This window comes from Prunus persica, chromosome G6, assembly GCF_000346465.2.
Source record: "Prunus persica cultivar Lovell chromosome G6, Prunus_persica_NCBIv2, whole genome shotgun sequence".
Lineage (NCBI taxonomy): Eukaryota > Viridiplantae > Streptophyta > Magnoliopsida > Rosales > Rosaceae > Prunus > Prunus persica.
The window spans coordinates 13233180-13253709 of NC_034014.1; the positions used below are offsets into that span (position 1 = coordinate 13233180).

At 41.3% G+C, this 20530-nt stretch overlaps 2 protein-coding genes across 2 annotated transcripts; one reads left to right on the plus strand and one right to left on the minus strand.

Annotated features, from left to right (window-relative positions):
• Positions 1163-5666, plus strand: LOC18773814 (TMV resistance protein N). Its single transcript, XM_020565325.1, has 5 exons — positions 1163-1800; positions 2025-2485; positions 2604-3705; positions 3873-4157; positions 4259-5666. The coding sequence occupies exons 2-5, from the start codon at positions 2028-2030 to the stop codon at positions 5423-5425; spliced, it is 3012 nt and encodes a 1003-aa protein (XP_020420914.1). The 5' UTR covers positions 1163-1800; positions 2025-2027; the 3' UTR covers positions 5426-5666.
• Positions 16155-17739, minus strand: LOC109949629. The gene is made up of 3 exons (XM_020565712.1): positions 17618-17739; positions 17137-17475; positions 16155-17091 (listed from the first exon to the last, which is right to left on the minus strand). The coding sequence occupies exons 1-3, from the start codon at positions 17737-17739 to the stop codon at positions 16155-16157; spliced, it is 1398 nt and encodes a 465-aa protein (XP_020421301.1).

Consider the following 20530-nt stretch of genomic DNA (forward strand, 5'->3'; position numbering starts at 1 on the left):
AAATAATATTTAAACCGCAGAAATACTTTAAAAATTAGTTACTATGCTTCAACAAATTACTAGAAACTAGAAAAAGACGCAAAAAAACAACTTAAGCAAATTTATATTTTTGCAAACACAACTACTACAGAGACAGACTACTCTTACCCAGAAAATCAAAGCCTAAAATCCTACACCAGAGACAGACTACTCTTACCTAGAAAATCAATGCCCTAAAATCCTAAACATTATTTAAACATTAACTGAATGCAATATAACATGCAAACTTTAATATGAATGAAAGAGAGGGAATTCGAGAGAAATGTACCTTCTCAGACGTTCAAATGAGAAATATTAGATGAGGGAGGAAGCGAAAGAGACAGAGTACACCAAGGAGTTTCTGCGACAAGATAAATACACAAATTTATGTATGGTAGGTATTTTGGGTGTTTAAGGTTGATTCATAAATTCATAAATTCATCAATTTTTAACAAGAAAGGCGCGACTGGCCACTGTCAAGAAGAAGAAAGGCGCATTTTTTCGAAACAGGCGTGACTTGACACTTGGGCTAAGGGAAACTGCAGCCTTCCTGTTTTTACCTAAACTTGCTTTTTCTCTTTAACCGTTCAGATAATTTGGATGGCTAGATTTGATTCTCATATAACGTTCGCACATAAGCGTTCTCACTAGATAACCGCCCTTTAGCTCTGCCAAACCTTGTCCACAACGCACTATACTTTTCTGATTTGAACCCATATCTCAAGTCAAGTGGCTGCTGTCTCTTCCTTTAATGGGTGAATGAACTTAACCCCGGCCCAATTCGTGATAGTTGGATAGAGGCACACATATGGATGCACATCTCTGAAGTCAGTGTCAAGTTCAAGGACTACACACTCACACAAGGTTGGTGTGGTATGTATATGGAGTTTTTGGATCGAGGGCTTAAAAAGCAACTTAAAATGCATGGCCCAACATAATGGCTGATTAGAATTGTGTGCATGGCAACAACGTTATCATTCCTTAGAGATGAAGATGAAGAAAAATAGGTCTCTCTCTCACGTAGTGAAATTGCATAACTAGGGACGGTTATGAGTTCACAGGAAGTGATCTCTTTAGCTCTTTTTTTTTTTGGACGAAAAATCTCTTTAGCTCTTATTAAGGAACAAGAAGATGAACAAAAACTTGTGGTGCAAGAGCATCAATGGTGTTTGTACATGATACTACTACAACTAAAAGACTTCCTCATGAGTCTGCACACTACTACAAATTTGGTCTTGGATAACACTTCCATTGCTATTGGGGCCCCACCTTTGAGTTATTTTTTTGTTTTTTTTGTTTTTGGTCAGAATGCATCCTTTGAATTATTAATATATATTTTTTTTGAGTTTCTGATAAAAATAATAAAAACATCCTTTGAATTGTTGTTGTTATTGTTTATTTGTTGGGCTTTTTTCTAATGAAAGTTCTGTTGACCCAAAAATAAAAATAAAATGGCGCCGGTCATGCTTGTTTGGTCGAACGTATGAGTGTTTCTTAGCAGGAAGTTGTGGGGTAATTTCCTGCAGCGTTTAATATATATATATTTCGTAATCAGGGAAATTAATCTCTCTGCAACTTGTTTCTTGATCTAGAGGTAATCCCACTGACTTATCCTTGGAGAATTCTTTTCTTAGCAGGAAGTTGTGGGGTAATTTCCTGCAGCGTTTAATATATATATATTTCGTAATCAAGGAAATTAATCTCTCTGCAACTTGTTTCTTGATCTATAGGTAATCCCACTGACTTATCCTTGGAGAATTCTCTATCAAAAACACCATAGCGGTACTGTCCCTCTAACTTAATTATTAATAATTATCATACAGTCCTAATCTCTTATACCTCTATTGTAGAAAAAGATCATTAAGTTGTATTTTCTCGTATCACGATGTCAACTAATTTGCATGTTCTTTTGAATATATATGTGCTGTGTGGATTTGCAGGCTGTGAATTGTATATAGATAGATCCAGGTGCACATTTGCATATTTTGACTTGTGAGTTTGCACAGGTTATGGATGAAAAGTATGATGTGTTTCTTAGTTTCAGAGGTGAGGACACCCGCAATACTTTTACCAGCCATCTTCATGCTGCTTTACTTGGGAAGAAAGTTGAGACCTACATAGATTACAGAATCGAGAGAGGAGATAAAATTGCTCCTGCCCTTCTCGAAGCAATCGAGAAATCAAAGCTTTCGGTTATTATTTTCTCAAAAAACTATGCTTCTTCCACTTGGTGTCTGGATGAACTTGTGCATATACTAAAATGCAAGGAAAGAGATGGGCAGTTTGTTATACCGATTTTTTATGACATTAATCCATCACATGTACGAAAACAGCAGGGTAGTTTTGCAGATGCATTTGCTCAACATGAAGAACGTTTCAAGGACAATATGGACAAGGTTCACAAGTGGAGGCTTGCTTTGAGGAAAGCAGCCAAAATATCAGGGTTTGATGATTCAAACAAAATTGGGTAATTAACTCTCTGTAACTTGTATTAATTCCTATTTGTGACCGTTTGATTTAGTAGATTATCACTTCATGAGTACTTACTAACCATTGGTTGTTCTTCATATAATCATATATTTCAGGCTGGAGTCTGATTTAGTTAAGACAGTGGTGAAAGATATTTTGACCAAATTGAATCGCAAAACATCAAGTGATTTAAAGGGCTTGGTTGGAATTGAAAGCCGCATTGAGGAAATCGAATCGTTATTATGCATTGATTCACAAGATGTTTGCAGTGTTGGTGTTTGGGGCATGGGTGGTATTGGCAAGACCACTCTTGCTGATGCTATATTTCACCAAATCTCTTCTAAATTTGAAGCTTCTTGTTTTCTTGCAAATGTTAGGGTGAAATCAGAAGAAAAAGATGGACTAATTCACTTGCGAAATACACTTGTTCGGAAGATATTAGATGATGAGAATCTAAATATCGACACTCCATCTATAGGATCAGATCTTGTTAGAAAGAGGCTAGGTCGGACAAAGGTCCTCATTGTTCTTGATGATGTGGATGACTCAAGCCAAATAGAACTTTTAGCTGGAGATCATGCTCGCTTTGGCCCCGGAAGCAGAATCATTATAACAACTAGAGATAGGAGCCTTCTTAAGAAAACTGTTGAAGATGATAAGATATACAAGGTTAAGGCATTAACACGTGATGAAGCTCTTCAGCTTTTTCATTTGAATGCTTTCAAAAATAACACTCCTAGAGGAGATTACACAGAGTTGGCCCAAAAGGTGGTAGGTTATGCTGGAGGCATTCCATTAGCTGTTCAAATTTTAGGTTCCTCATTCATTCAATGTGAGAGGAAAGAAGATTGGCTAGATGAATTGATCAATTTGAAAACATTTCTAAGCAAAAAAATCCAGAAAGTGTTGAGGCTAAATTTTGATGGATTAGAAGAAAATGAGAAGGAGATATTTCTTGATATAGCATGTTTTGATAAAGTGCAGACATTGTATATTGTCAAAAGAATGTTAGATGCTAGTGGTTTCTCTGTAGCGGGAATTAGAGTTCTTAGTGATAAGTCTCTCATATCAGTTTCAGAAAACATGACCATAGAAATGCATGATTTGCTACAAGACATGGGCAAGGAAATTGTTCGCGAACAATGTATTGAAGAGCCCGGAAAACGCAGTAGGTTGTTCATGGCTGAAGATGTCTATCGCGTGTTGAAAAACAATACAGTAAGAGCCATAGTCCTTCACTTTCTTAAAAATTAAAAAATATGAACTTTCTATGAAAAGATACCTAGGAGAAACTCTTTTGTTATAAATAAGTTAGATGCCTCCAAATGTAACAAAGTTCTTGTTTTTTATTGTTTTGACATTTGTACTTTGCTCTTGATTGTCAGGGAACTGCAACGGTTCAAGCCATATTCATGAACATGTCTGAGATTGGACCGCTACACTCGAATCGTGCATACTTCAAAAGGATGTATAATCTAAGATTGCTTAATGTTGATAATTCTAGCTTTGGGAATTACTGGGAATTAGATGTTTCTCTTCCAAATTCTCTTCGTTATCTTTGCTGGGTGGGATATCAATTGGAATCTTTGCCATCAGAATTTTCTCCAGAAAATCTTGTTGAGCTTCGAATGTCCTACAGCAATGTTGAACTACTTTGGAATGAAGACCAGGTAGGTCTATATGTTTATTTTAGTTCTTGTAGAAAATGTGGTGTGGAAAGTTATTCAGGCTAAGTTTTTAATTCTTGTCATTTCTCTCTAATTTGTTACAGAATCTTGGGAATTTAAAAGTACTTGATCTTAGTTACTCCAGAAATCTTACTGAAGTTCCAGATTTCTCTCAGAGTCATAAACTTGAGTATATAAATCTTGAGGGCTGCACAAGTTTGGTTCAAATTCCTTCTTGTTGCCAATATCTTGACAAGCTGACTTATCTTAACCTGGGAGGCTGCTCGAATCTCGAATCGCTTCCAGAGATGCCAGGAAATATTGAATACTTAGATATGAGTAGCACTGCAATAAAGGAAATGCCTTCATCAGTGTGGTCTAATGAAAAAATATCTTGCTTGGATATTCAATGGTGTAAAGACCTTAAGAATCTACCCAGCAGCAGTTGTAAGCTGAAATTATGTAATTTGAGTTTCCAGGGCTGTTCATCTCTTGGCAAGTTTTCGGAGCTTCCCAGCAATATAATGGAGTTAGAGTTGTCTGAGACAGCAATAAAAGTATTGCCCTCATCAATCGAGAATCTCTCTTGTCTCAAGAAAATTGTACTGCAAAATTGTGGAAGGTTTGTAAGTCTCCCAACGAGCTTTTGTAAGTTGAATTCTCTTGAGAGACTTGATTTCACTGGTTGCTTCAAATTTGAATACTTCCCAGAAATCTTGGAGCCTATGGAACATCTAAACTTTCTTAGTTTATCACAAACAGCGGTTAAAGAGCTACCCTCGTCGATTGACAATCTAATGGGGCTTCAAACATTACAGCTCTATGGGTGCAAAAACCTTAAGTTTGTCCCAAATAGCATCTACAACTTAGACTCTCTTAAAACTCTCATGTTTGGTGGCTGTTTGAAACTTAAAAGTTTGCCTTTTTTCTCAGTTGGTTTGTGCTCTCTGGAAGAACTAAACCTCAGTTACTGTGGTATATTAGAGATCTCTGATTCCCTCATTTGCTTAACCTCGTTACGGGATATAGATCTAAGTGGAACCATGATCAGGAGCTTACCTGCAAGCATACCAAAAGTAGAGGAAGATACAAAAATTGAGAGAGATTGTGATGAGTATGGAGCAAGTGGAAGTGATGATATTTTCGGCACCTTGTGTGTAAGGGAATGGAAGTGGAAGGATAGAAAGAATGACATGGTGAACTACGTCCTGAGACAATTGAAAAGGAAAAAGGAAAAGGCAAAAGAATTTTTTGGCGCCCTTGGAAGGTAGAAGTCTTTTTTCACTTGGATTTATTTCGTTGCTGGGAAAAAAGTATTGAGAGGAATAGAGAACCACAAACTTGAATGTCTTGACTTTATCTTACAAAAGGCTGTTTTTTAATTTTTGTCAAGCTTGATCTTCAGTTTAGTTTTATGATAACTTTTGTAATTCAGATTGGTCTCTGTAGTTTTCGAATTTCCGACATGGGCTTGTCTTGCTTCTTTGTAATTCAGTTTGGCTTTGCAAGAAATTTTGTACTTGTTTCTTTTTGTGGTTGATAGGCACTGGTTTTCATTTTGGAATTGAAAGCCAAATTGAGCAAATTGAATCGTTATTGTGTATTAACCAACTAGACATTTGCATTCTCCTTGATGATGTGAACGATTCATGCCAAAAACTTTCTATCAGCTGGAGATCATTATAACATGCTATATATAAGGGCCTATTTAGAAAGACTTACAAGATTGAGGGATTAAATTATGATTTCTTAGTTGACATATTTACAATTTGACGTTACATGTTACCAAGACTTTCAAGCTTATTAATAAAGTTATCACAAGTCAACACAACCCAACCAAATGGTTAAGTTCATTTTTCTTTTACTTACTTTATCATAGAGTTGGTCTATTTGTTTTTTTTTTTTTTTTTTGTTTTTTGTTTTTTAATAGTACAAGCCATAGTCTTAGGGGGAGGGGGGTTTCTCTCACACACTATCACAGTACACATGGCTCGTTTGTTACACCTTATAAGCTTGAATTGGACTAGACAAATTTTTATCCCATGTTTGTTTTGACTTGCTACTAATTTTAAGTGGGACTGTTAATACTGGCCCCACCAAAAACACCTCCTTAGGTGTTCTTAGTGAGACCCGAGTGGAGAGGGGGGACAAGCTAGTCCCAACCCAAGCGCTTGCAACAACCAAGCCCTTGCCGCAACGATCGACCTCCCAAGCGCCTTCCACAACCACCGACCACCCAAGCACCTGCAACTGATTCAAACCCCCACCGTCACAGCCACACGCAGTGACCCCCAATACAACATCACAGTCAGTTCCAGTCAATTTCGGCGAGCACCGATTAGAGATAATGACTTCGCAGCTTGAACTATGGGCTGTGGACACAGCAACTGTGCAATGATGGTGACTGTGAGACGATGATGACTGTGCAAGCAGAGGTAGAAGTAGAAGACAGAGTATATTGAGAAGCAGCAAAGAGAAAATTTTTGGGAAAAAAAAAAAGGAACAGAGAAAAATTTTGGAAAAAAAAAAGCAAAGAGAAAAAATTTTGAAAAAAAAAAACAAAGAGAAACATATATTGAGAAGAAGAGGCCAAGGAGAAGAAGAAGAGAAGAAGAAGAGGATGGAGAAGAAGAAGCAATTCGCAGGAGGAAGAAGAAAAGAAAATGCAGAGAGAGAAGAAAAGTCAAAAAAATAATATTAAATTCACTTTAATATGTTTTTATAAAAAATAAAAAAAAAATCTAGTCCTAGTCCAAACATACACCAAACAAAGGACAATTGTTATCCAGTTTAGGCCAGGCCAAGCCAATCCAAGACAGTCTCTAATTATAGTCCATACCAAGACATTCCTTCGTACCAAACTAGCCCTGAGGGTTCGAATCTGAGACTAATCTGCAAATCAATGTCATTTTCCACTCGGCTAGGTTTCAAAAGAATTGCTTTTGTGATAGGACCCGCCCCGAATCCCTCAGAACCCGAGACGAATCCTGTGGAATTCCCGACATCACCCCGATGTCGGGCCCACTTCTAAAACTATATCCTTTTTTCCCAAAAAGAATAAGGGCACGAGACTTTCTACTGAAATTTCGGCAGAGTCTCCCCTGTAAATTGAACATTTCCCAAATTTCAACCTGCACAAAATTCACAATTTAATATCCCAACAGGCAGCACACACAATATAACTTCATGCAATTCACATAAATGGCCTTCGGCCTTTCGATAATTCGAAGCAAACCACCAAGCACGCTATCAAGTCAATTAATACCTTAAACAAGGCAAACAATAAATTCAATCCCACTTAAGAATTTCAAAGCAATCCACTACATTTAATTTTCTCAACATCCAACATACGAGGTTTTAACCTCCTAACACAAACACATCTCATTCTCACTCAAATAGCAGGACCAACGACAAGGTCTGCATCATACTCAATAATACACAAGTAAAGTTTAACCCGCGCTGCACCTAGGCATTTCCCTAGGCTGCCTACGTACCATCGCCAAGGGATCAAGCCACATGTAGTTCTCTCATACAAAATTTCCAAAACCATCAACATAATATCACAATATCTCCCCATACGCCAGAACTACCAACGCCATGTATGGGGCCTGTCGACACGCCGGAAAATCCTACACCACCTGTGACCTCAACATAATATCACAATATCTCCCCATACGCCAGAACTACCTACGCCACGTATGGGGCCTGTCCGCACGCCGAAAATCCTACGCCATGTGGGACTTCAACATCATATCACAATATCTTCCCACACATCGGAACTATCAACGCTACGTATGGGGTCTGTCAACACGCCGGAAAATCCTACGCCACGTGTGACCTCAACAAAATATCACAATATCTTCCCATATGCCGGAACTACCAACGCCACGTATGGGGTTTGTCAACACGCCGAAAAATCCTACGTCACGTGTGACCTCAACATAATATCACAATATCTCCCCATACGCCGGAACTACCAACGCCACGATGGGGCCTGTTCGCAAGCCGAAAAATCCTACGCCACGTGGGACCTCAACATCATATCACAGTATCTCCCCATATGCTGGAACTACCAACGCCATGTATGGGGTCTGTCAACACGCCGGAAAATCCTACGCCACGTGTGACCTCAACATAATATCACAATATCTCCCCATATGCCGGAACTACCAACGCCACGTATGGGGCCTGTTCGCATACCGGAAAATCCTACGCCACGTGGGACCTCACAATCATAGGATGGTACTTACACAGTGTAATCAATCATCTTTCTCTCTTTAATATATATACACATATATATTTATATTTTCAATATTGCATAAACCTCAACCACAATAAATAATAATATTTATTCCCGATTTTCCCTAGTTTAAAACAATAAACTAGTACCTTAAACCACTAATTATCATAACTTAACTAATGATCAAGACCTGTCACTAGGGTCATTATAATCCTCCTAGGGAGGTGAAACTACCCCAGAAGACTCACGGTCAACCAAAGGTCAAACTACCCAAACTTGGTCAAACGGGCTCACGAGGCCCACGACCTCCAAATTCCGATCCGAAAGTTCCTATAGGTTCTACAAGGTTTAGGATACACGTCCCGCAAGTTTGATCCGGATCGGACGGTCGGATTGCTCACGATCACACGATCGGACAGTCAGATCCCTCACGATCGCACGATCGGACGGTCGGATAGCTCACGATCGCACGATCGGACGGTCGGATCGCTCACGATTGCATGATCGGACGATCGGATCGCTCATGATCGCATGATCGGACAGTTACTAGGAACCTAGCCCTAGGGTTGGCATTTGCGGAGTATCTGGGACTCCGTTTTACGATCCGTCGAACCCCATCCGATCCTAAGAATGTCTAGATTAACATATTATAAATCTAAGACTATCCAACGTTTCAAACCTATCAAACCTGGATAACGCACAATATGTGGTATCCGTTCAAGACTCAAACGGTATCCAAATTGAAATCCGAGCACACTTACGCGCTCAAGACAACAAGGGGACTGCATCAGGACACAATGCCCCTTTTCTACAGTGCCCACGTGCTGGCGGTGCGTGGGTGTCCAAACCGATTAGGCATCGCCGGAAATTCTCAAAATCACGGCTCAAGGTTCCTACCCTAGGTATAACACCCTATTTGCAACCACTTTTGTTCTTGGACCTACCCCAAAAACTGACCGGAGATGGTCGGAATAGCGATCCCAAAATCGCTCGAAATCAAATTCGAAAATCAAGCTACCTACGCTCAAAATCGATGCAATCCTACCCAATCATTAGCTAGATTATGAAGAATGGATGAATTTCGATACCTTGGTCGCCAACAATGGCGGCCGGAGGAGAAAGATCGGAACCGGCGAAGTTCGAGCGAAAACCTGCCTAAAATCACCTTTTTTCGAAGGCTGGAGTGGCGGCCGATGTCGGGGAAGGGCCGGGTCTTGACGCCGAGGCTGAGCCGGTCCTTTTGGCACCTATCCCGTCCGTAGCCGTGGCCGGTGGCCGGAGTTCCGAAGAGAGAGAGAGACAGTCGGGGAGAGAGAGAGAGAGAGAGAGAAACCAGATTTTATCAAACCCTTTTTGCAATATTTACGATTGTGCCACTGAAGGTATTTTAATCATATCTCTCTCGTTACAACTCCGATTCGAGCCCACCACGTGTCTACTAACTCATCTCGTCAGGCTCTACACAACGGTATAGTCGAAATTCCCAAATTTCTTCCCGGTCAAAAAGTCAACTTTAAACCTAACAAAATATTCTAGGGGCAAAGTGGTCTTTTATTTAAATAAACTAATATTTACCAATTTATTTAGGACCGGGTCATTACATTTTGAACTGGGAGAAAGAGACATTCTAACCAAACTTGGTTATGCCATAGTAGCATTACACTCGCATACAACTTGAATGCAAATTGTGAAATTTTTTGGCGGAGAGCTTCCATGGAGCAATTTGGGAAACATTTAAAAAGGGAAAAAACAATGGGATGCTATAACATTTTAATGAGTGGCATGAATGTTGAGAAGGGACAATAGCCTTCACTAGCTTCTGTATCCACCTGTGGCACCTAGGGCTGAGTAGGGATTTGGGTTGCGTGAGTTTTAGGGTTTTCAATGTCTACTTGGTATTTTTGTTATCTTGTGCAGATGAATTTTAGGATTTTCAATGTCTACTTTGTTGTTTTTAATTAAGGAATGCATAGTGGGTACAACTATTGTTGGCTTTCATCCAAAAGAAGTTGAAGTTGAATTAGAAAGTTGACTTTCATTGGCATAGAAGCCTCAAATATCCATGATTTCTGTTCTGATTAGGACTTCCAATGTAAAATTCATATGCACAAGATAACCATAGCATATATTTCTATCCAAATGCATGATACTTGTAGGCATATATACACCCAGTTTACATATAGCTAGTCCAGGCTCATTGCCATGTTTTGACTTGCACTAGGTTTGCAGGTTATCAATATGGTTGATGCTTCTTCTGTTAGATTTCTATATATAGTGTCCATGATCCTTCACATAACTCGAAATACATAGAAGACATACACGGTGCCATCTTCCTTGAGTATATATGATCTCTGAACTCATTCAATCGTAATAGCAACAACTCTAGCAAAAGACATGAATTGCTCAAAACTTTTGCTCTCTCTCAGAAATTGTTTCAGCTCTATCTTTATGACGAGATTAGGGTTAGAAAACGTGTCTGACCAGAGCAGGGTCTTAAGCTTATATAGGGCTAGGTCAAGTCATCTCTACTCATCACCAAGGGCTGACTTGACTAACACTCTAAGCCCATCAAGCAACGATTCACGCAAAAGGAAATAAATAGAACCATTTAATTAGCTTCAAAACTTTCCTTATTTCACAAGGTTTTGGTCCTCAAGGTATAACCTAATTTAAACCCTTATCAAACCTGATATAACTTAGTATTTAGTGTACCGATCTAAATAGGAATGTAACATTCTCTCACTAGATCAAGCACTAGAGAACCAAGCTTCTATATTGCAAAAGTTTGATAATCTTTGACAGGACCCGTCCTGGAATTTCCCGGAAACCGAAGCGGACCCCGTCTTTGTTCCGACATCTTCCCGATGCCGGGCCTACTTACTAACAACCGAAACTCTCTACCAAAATTTTGGCAGAATCTCCCCTGTAATTTAAGCAAACCCGACAAAAAATTTCAACCTGCAACATACATAAAATAAAAATCTCAACCAGCAGCATGCTTTCACAATTCATCAAAACCTACTAAATGGCATCCGACCTCACAAGTAAAATCTACCATGGGCGATAACAGAGCATCTACTGAATTTAGATTACAAGAACAGTTGAGTAGAAGAAATTACTCAAATCCTAACTAGGAAGGTTCACAGTTTGAGCCTCGTACACCTCTTGCACGCTTCTTGGAGCGACTACTAACTGAGGGGCGCAAAACAGAACACATGTGAGTGGACAAAAAAAAGATTTGCAGTTAAAAACAATATAGTAACCCCACCGTGCAAAAATAATGCTCAAGACATGCAGGTTTACAATTCATTATTTAATTACTCAAAACATAATTCATTTAAAAATTCTTCAAAACACAAGTCATCTCCTTCATAAACCCCATTCTCTCAATCTTGCAACTCCTGCCAAACCACTGAAAAACTCTAATTTCTTCACACTCCCAACTATAGATATACATATAAATATATATATAACTGTAACTATACATAGCTATACGATATACTCATCACACTACCTAGGTACCGGGGAAACAATCCAACTGGGGGATCGTTTGACTAGTCCGCAGGATTTCTAGGTGCTATCCTGCGTCTAGGGATGAGCGGTCCAATCGAGGGACGAAACTCCAAAGCTCACACACCGGAACATCTAACGCCATGTGTAGCTCCCAAACTATGTCCTACGCGCGCAGACTGGATCATCACACACCGGAACATCCAACCCCATGGGTGATGAACACTATACAGAGTCTTTCTATACGCCGGAACATCCAACGCCGCATATGGAAAGTGTCTCACACACCGGAACATCCAACGCCGCGAGTGAGACAGATAACCTATTCTTCCCACACGCCGGAACATCCAACGCCGCGTGTGGAAAGTCTAATAACGGGGGAAGATACTTACATAGTGTAATCATACAACTTCTCTCAACAACCCCTCATAATCAAGTTCTTCCACAACACACTTCAACAACCCAAGTATCTCGCCTATAGAGAATATATATATATATATATATATATATATACTTCCCCAAAATGCCCAACTCACAATATATTACTAAAGCGTTATACAACATCAAATTCATCTCATGAATATAATATATTCAATAAACCATTAAAAACATTATGCATAAATCTTTCGTCAAGAAAACCATGCATATGATTGAAAGCAAAGTCCACTCACAAATATTCCCACGTTGCCTGACCACGAGAGGGTCCTGCTTACTGAGTACGTGCAGTCGAAACACCTATTTCGAGATACGAACCTTTAATTAATATAAAATTACGTCGAAGCGGAAATCACAAATTAAATACTTAATTCCCCAAATTCCCAATACGTGCACGTTGAAGAAGGTATCCTAAGGTCCGATTACAGGTTTAGGAATCGTTCACGATTGTACGGTTATCGCTAACCCTCAAACTTTGCATTATTGAATCGGAACATCCGGGGCTCTGATTCATGATCCGTGAAGTCCCATACGGTCCTAGGAATACCTACAACAACAAATTTTAATTCGGAAAAGATCTAACGGTCAGAGCCTATCGAACCCGGATAACACACAATATGCCAAAATCCGTTCGATAGTCAAACGACGTCCGAATTGAGATCCGTGAATTCCTACGCGCTCGTGACAACCTAAGGATCCCATCGGGTCAACTTGCAGCTTCACCAGCCTCGTCCATGCACCGCCATACACACCGGCAGTGCGTGGGTGTGTAGAGTAAATTCCGGTGACGGAAAAATTCCACACCCGAGCTCACCCTTCCTATCCTAGCTTCTACTCAAGGTCAGGATCACTTCATTCAACTACGGGAAGGTCCAATTCGGACGGCAACTGGCCGGAATTTCACTTTGAAATCAGGCCAAAACCTAGGTTTTCAAATCGATTTTCTAGACAACAAATCAGTCCAAACCTATGAAACAGTCAGCTAGAACTCAGAAAATGGATGAGAAACCATACCTCACTCACCGGGTTTGGGCGGAGGAGACGGCGGCGCAGCAACAGGAAAGCTCCGGTTCGAACCAGTCGAGCTCGTGGCCGGAGTTCGTGGTTTTCGACGAGGAAAGCTGGCAGGTCTTCACCGGGACGTCGAGGGGAGTCGATCGGGACTAGTGGAGTGCCTGGCCATGGCCGGTGCTGGGAGAATTGTAGAGAGGAAGAATCGGCGTCGGGGAAAGAGAGAGATTGAGGAGAGAGAGAGAGAAAACTGATAGCGCGAGGAGAGAGAGTGTTGAGGTGAAAAATCTGATTTTTACCAAAATTTTCAAAATAATTACAGTTTTGCCACTGATAATGTTTTGATCGCCAAATCTTCGTTACAACTCCGTTTCAAGCCTATCGCGTGTCTACGAATTCGTCTCAGTACCACCTACCCAAAAATACTATTCGTGGTCCCAAAATCCTTCTGAATAAGAAAATGACCAATTTACCCCTACCCCAAGAGTAAATTCGAAATTTCACGTTAAATCAATTAAAATAGACATTAAATTTGGAGTTGGGGTGTTACAATCTTTATTGGCCATGAGTTTAAAATTGTTAAGTCATTCCCTTCAAGCTACAATGAAAAGCGATTAGACAAAACGAACTATAGACAAGCCCTGCTATCCTTTTATTAAGAACAGACCATCTATAATCACATGATGCAATCTCAAAACACATGAAGCACTTATGAACGCGAACCTTAACATGTACTGATCCGTAGTGTGCTTAGTGTTTTTCAGGACATATACCCCTTTATGACTTAGCAGATTGCTTGAGCCATGGTTTTTTTTTTCTCTTTTGTATCGCGTGTAGAAGTTTTTTTTTTTTTTTTTTTTAAAGAGAAAACTGGCTATGGGTGCCTAGAGATATTCATGCCGGTTGGTGGTGGGGCCTATCACCATGGTGATTTGAGGGTTTCGGATGAAACCGATGATGGAAAGGAAACGGATTTCCCAATACTTGGATTCGAGAGCATTGCATTGAGTATATCTTGAATATCTCAATGAAAGCACCAAATGTTTGTGCAAATTTCTCGCAAGAGAATATTCGTTTGTAGATCCTTCACCCTTTGAGCTTCCTTAGTTCTTGCGACGGTCACCCTAGCCGCTGGCCTCTCCTATTCTTCTCTCTCCTACACGGCCAAGTGCCACCACACACGGCTTTAGCGGCCCTGCTCTCCCCGTTTTTAGCTATTGCTTCTCAAAGATTCAATCGAACTAACTTAGGCATCTAGGGTTTTTCAAAGAATATCTTCCCAAAATGTGGAGATTGAATCAATTAGCGATTTGATTGGGATCAAATTCCTAATTTATTATAATATCCCCAAAGTAAGATATTATCCAAAATAAGTCTTCGCCTGGTATCAATTTTGAGAGTAGGAGAGGTGAAGTGAGGTAGGTCTTCAAGCTCTGAAAGGCTACTTCGCACTCTTCATCCCACTTGTCCCTTTGCCCCTTCTTCAAAGCGTTGAAGAATGGCCTGCATTTGTGAGTAGATTTCGAGAGGAATTGGTTAAGAGTTGCTGCTTTACCCATTAGACCTTGTATCTCCTTTGTTGTGGCAGTGACTTCATGTTCAGTATAGCCTTGATTTGATTTGGATGTGCCTCAATTCTTCTTTGGGTGACTAAGTATCCAAGGAATTACCTGGACGAGACTCCAAATGTGCATTTGTTCGGGTTCAACTTCATGTTGTATTTTCGAAGTAGGCTGAATGCTTCGTCAAGGTTCTTGATGTGATCTACTCACTGGGGAGCTTTGACTAGCATGTCGTCTATGCAGACCTCCATAGTCTTGCCAATTTGCTCCTTGAAAATGTTGTTTTTTTACTAGCCTTTGGTAGGTTGCTCCGGCGTTCTTCAGTCCAAAGAGTATGACTTTGTAGCAGTATGTAACCCTTTCAATGATGAAGGAGGTTTTTGCCTTGTCGTCTTCATGCATCATGATTTGATTATAGCCGGAGTAGGCGTCTATGAAGCTTAGCAGTTGATTGCCAGAAGTTGAATCAACGAGCTGATCCATTCTTATTAGTAGAAAGTTGTCTTCAGGGCATGCCTTGTTGAGGTCGGTGTAGTCGACGCAAACTCTCCACAGGCCCTTATCTTTCTTTGCTACTAAAACAACGTTCGCAAGCCATTCTGCCTAGGAGACTTTTTCAATGAATCCAGCAGCTAAGAGTTTGTTGATCTCTGCCTCAATGATGGCAACCCGCTCGAGAGCGAAGTTGCGTCTCTTATGCGCTATAGGCTTGATAGCTGGGTTGACGTGTAGGTGATGGTAGATGATCTGGGGATCGATGCATGTTATGTCGAATGGCGACCATGCGAATACGTCTTTATTTTTCTAAAGGAGGACTACAAGCTCTGCCTTCTCCTCATGGCGTAAGAGCAATCCAATCCGCGCTTTTCTCTCTAATTTGTTAGGATCAATATGTACTAGCTCGATGTCCCCTTCGAGCTTCCATCGTTTTTCAGGAGAGACCTCCGGACGGATTCCCTCGACTTGGTCTTGATTCTTTGATTGCTATTAGGAAGTAGCTATTCCCTTTCTTTCTGGCCTGCTTGGCTATTAGGAACGGGATCTTCTTTCTCATCTGCATATTCTACTCCCTTAAGATCTACCTGATTCACAGGAAGGAACTGTGTTTGCTTGCTTCTCTTCAACCTTAGAGCTAATTCCTGTGGAAGCCTGTTGGCTGGGCTGTCCGCCTAAACCGGAGGCCGTTATAAATGCTATAACAAAACTTAATAATTTTATAAAATTTACTAAAGAAAGGATTTATTACAAATTCTCAAAGAATTCATTATAATAATACGACTTTGCTTGCTTCTCTTCAACCCTAGAGCTGAGCATTGCTTGATCGCTGTTGATTTGGCCGACACCGCCCCCAAGGATTGGGTAGCGGATTTTCTGATGTGTGGCAAAGATGATGGCATTAATCTTGCCAATCCATGATCTACCCAGAATGTCGTTGTAAAGGGAGACTTCATCAATGATCATGAATGTTTGCAAGCTGATTAGAGGTAGGTAGTAGACGTCGAGATCTATCTTGCCTACGATAATCGTTGTTGCGCCTTTGAAGCCAGTCAGTGGCTTGGCTGATTTGTTGATCTTTGTCTCCAGACCCATCTGTTGGATGACCCCCAATTGTAGGATGTTGGTTGCGCTTCCCTTGTCTGCGTGGACTCGGTCGACCATGGCTTGAGTGATTTGGATGCTGATGACGAGGGCGTAGTTATGTGGCAGATCGGCTTCCATTAGTAGGAGGTTGCTTGAGATCTGGGGGATCACAATAGCATGTTTGATCTTCCTCTTCTTTTCTTTATTGGTCAGCCAGGTCTCCTTAGAGTCGGCCCGGATTGTGTTAATCCTTATGACCTTCTGGGATGGCTTCTTCGCAGTATAGTGGTCCTCAATATGCTCGATGGTCTGCTTTGCAATGAATTCCGTGCAGTGGCCTTCTCTCGCTAGTTCTTCGATGTGCTTTTTCCAGGCAAGGAAATTATTCGTGTAGTGTCGGTATCCCCCATGGAAGGCACAGTATTTGTGGGCATTCTTCTTATCTGGGTCCTCTCTTAGAAGCGATGGTCTCCTCACCCAAGGTTTGTCTTTCACTTGGGCTAGGATGTGATGTATGGGGATGGAAAACTTAGTGAAGTTCTCATATGCCCGGGGGTCTCTTTGGGACTTGAGCTTGGCACTATTCTTGTTGCTGAATCTGTCGCCTCTTTGACATGCCTGTCTGGCTAGTTAGTTAGCTTGCCTGTTAGACTTCTTCGCAGCAAGTCGATCGTCATACCAGAGCACGTAGCATTCGGTGGTCGCGTAGACATCTGCTAGAGTCTGGCTGGGATCGATAGTTAGCTCGCGGTGTAAGTCGGACTCAATTGGCAAGCCCTTCTTGAAGGCAGAGAACGCAACTTGGTCATTACATCCTAGAATGTTTGCCCTTTCTGCTTTGAACCTCTTGATGTAATCTCGGAGGGATTCATCGGACTTCTTGTATATGTTGAATAGGTGGCTAGGGTTCTTCTTTGGTGAAGACGTGAACCAGCTCCTTAAAGCTGCTAATCGACTAGGATGGTAGGGTGTGGAACTAACCCTGGGCTACTCCTAGCAAAGTCAGGACAAAGACGTTGAAACACCCGGCCTTGTAGAGAATCATAACACTCTTGAAGTGTTTCAGATGGCTCTCGGGATCAGAATCTCCTTTGAAGTGTGTGAACGAAGACGTTGAGAATCACTTCGGGGGAGCAGCATGCTCGATTTCGGCTGTGAATGTTGTGGAGTTTGCTTGATCCAATTTCTTGCACAGAGCATCTTCGAAACCTTCTCCGATCTTCAAATCTTGAAGCCGGTTGTTCATAAGCTTCTCGACATCCTCTGTGCGGATGGCTTGTTAGTTGCTTCGGTGACCTTCAAGATTTGGGAGATGCTGGTTGACTTCCTCGTTGGCTTGCAAAAGTCGACCATCTTGGTTGTTCTGCCCGTGGGGCAGATTAGTAAATTAAGCTTCTGAGGATTCCTCCACTGTTTGTCGTCATGAGTTGGTTCTCAAGTAGGTTGGTGAGCGTTGGTCGTTGCGTTCGCCACGCAATTGTTCATGAACTCGAGCTCTTTGTGGGCCCAGCTTAGAATGGATACTTCTTTAGACTGTGGGCCCAACCTCTCGTGCATATTAGACTGTGGGCCCAACCTTTCGGGCACATTGGTCCTTGGACCTAACCTCGAACGGATTGTCGACCGGCTCAGAGTATAGCTTGCAGATGTCTACGTCTTTTCAACACTATCTTGTTCCTTGTCATGGGCTCCAAGGCCAAGGCCTTTATTCAAGTTGTTTTGCCTGAGTAGCTGGCTAATTAGATTTTTTTGGTCGTCGATCCTCTATGTGAGTTGATCGACTCGTGAGTTAAGGCCCACTTGACAGCATAGGTTGGGAAGAAAGGTGTGGACCAAGTCCAATAGCATATGGCTAGGGATCCATTAGATGCGTACACGGGTGCATATGTCAAGTTTGGTTAGAAATGAGGAAGCAAATAGATTTGCTCCAAGACCAGGGAATGGCCCAAGATGGCATTGAGGTGGCCACGAATGGCGGCACTGTCATGGGTGGCGCCGCCACTGCCTAGGCTTTGTGGTTGCACGGCGGAGGAAGCCACGGGGTCATATGGCTGCAAAAAGGTATTGGCCACGAGGCCTTGAGATGGGACAACACCGGCCACGTGGCCGTGAGGAAGGTTACTACCGGTTCCGTGAGGTTGCGGAGCGGTGGTGGCGGTTGAGAGGCTTCCGGAGGTGGTTGGATGGCATGGGCAGCCACAAGGGGCTGCTAGAACTTGCGAGAGGGCTGCTAGAATGTGTTGGCAGCCATGAGAGGCTGCTACAAAACACTGGCAGCAGTTGTTCCTAATGGTGGCAACGAGGTTTAGGCCGTTCCGGAGTGTGCCGTCACGGTGGTTTTGCTCCTGGGATATTTGCTTCCAACCATGGTTGTTTGGAAGGCTTCGGTGGATTGAAAAATAGGAGGGAAGGATTCCTTAAGCACGCATTGAGTACAACTCGCGCTTTCAATGAAAGCACCAATTTGTGGGAGTGATTTTCGTCCCAAGAGAATATTCGTCTAAGATTCCGTCTTCCTCTTGGATTCTCTTTCTCCCTACAAAACAATACGGAGTAAAGTACCACACCGGGGAGGTGTTGGCCAAAGGCCCTCCAATGCCTAAGTTAGTTTGAGTGTTTGTAGGAACACTAGCTAACAAAAGGGTACGGAGATGTATGTATGGTGTGAACTAGGTAGCCCGAGCCTTGTGTGAGAGAGAGAAAGAGTTATGGTGGCTAGGGTTTGTGAGATGGAATTTTTGTAGAGTTTCAAACAGAAGTTTAGACGTACCTTAACCCTTGGTGTAGCCATGTATTTATAGGAGCCTCGGAGGCTAGGGTTTCGGAAGAATAATTACATAGATGGAAAGGAATTATTCTTCCATAATTTGGAGAGATTGACGTAATTAGGGATTTGATTTAAATCAAATCCCTAATTAGGGTAAGAATTGAATAATTGCCAATTAAATCAAATAACTCCCAATTAGGCCAAATAATTTCCAAATTGATTGGCTTAATTATTTGACCTAGGATCCGTAGATATTTGCTTCCGCAGCGTACATGATGTCGGGTCTTGTTGTTGTTAAGTATAGTAAACTCCCAATGAGACTTCTGTAAATTGATTCATCAGCTTTACTTGATCCATCTTCCTTTCTTAATTTCTCATTGGTGATAAGTGGAGTAGCCAAAGTCTTGCACCCGTACATCTTGAACTTTTTCAAAAGATTCTCAGTGTACTTTTTCTGGCATATGAAGATTCCATCTTCTTCTTGTTTTATTTTAATGTCCACAAAATAGTGCATCAATCCAAGGTCACTCATCTCAAATGTTTTCATCATATCTTTTTTGAACTCTTGAATTATTTCTTTATTGTTTCTTGTGTAGATGAGGTCATCCACATATAGAGAGACGATCAAAATATCATAGTTACCTTGAGTTTTGATGTAGAGAGTAGGCTCGCTTTTGCTCCTCCTGAAGCTTGCGTTGATGAAGTACTTGTCTATGCGGCTGTTCCATGCTCGTGATGCTTGCTTGAGTCCGTACAAGGCTTTCTTTAGCTTGAGTGCTTTATCTTCTCCTCCTTGTTCTATAAATCCTTGTGATTGCTCCACAATATTTCTTCTTCGAGCTCTCCATTTAGAAATACAGACTTTACGTCTAGCTAATAAATTCTCCATTTCATTTAAGCTGCTAGTGCTACCAGTGCTCTTATAGTGTCAAGTCTTGCAACTGGTGCAAAGGACTGGTTGTAGTCCATGCCATGCTACTGCGAGTAGCCTTTAGCTACTAACCTCGCCTTATGCTTTTGTATCGATCCATCAGGGTTAAATTTGGTGTTATAGACCCATTTAACCCCAATCTCTTTGTCTTGTGGGCGATCAACGAGTTCCCATGTTTTGTTTTTCTCAATTGTTTTGATTTCTTCTTCCATAGCTTTTCTCCAGATTTCTTCTTTATTGCAACTTTAAATCTCTTTGGTTCTATAGATATGAAGTTGCAAGTCTCATATATATCTTGGAGTGATCTAGTTCTCTGTTCTGGTTCTGGAGAGCCTTCAT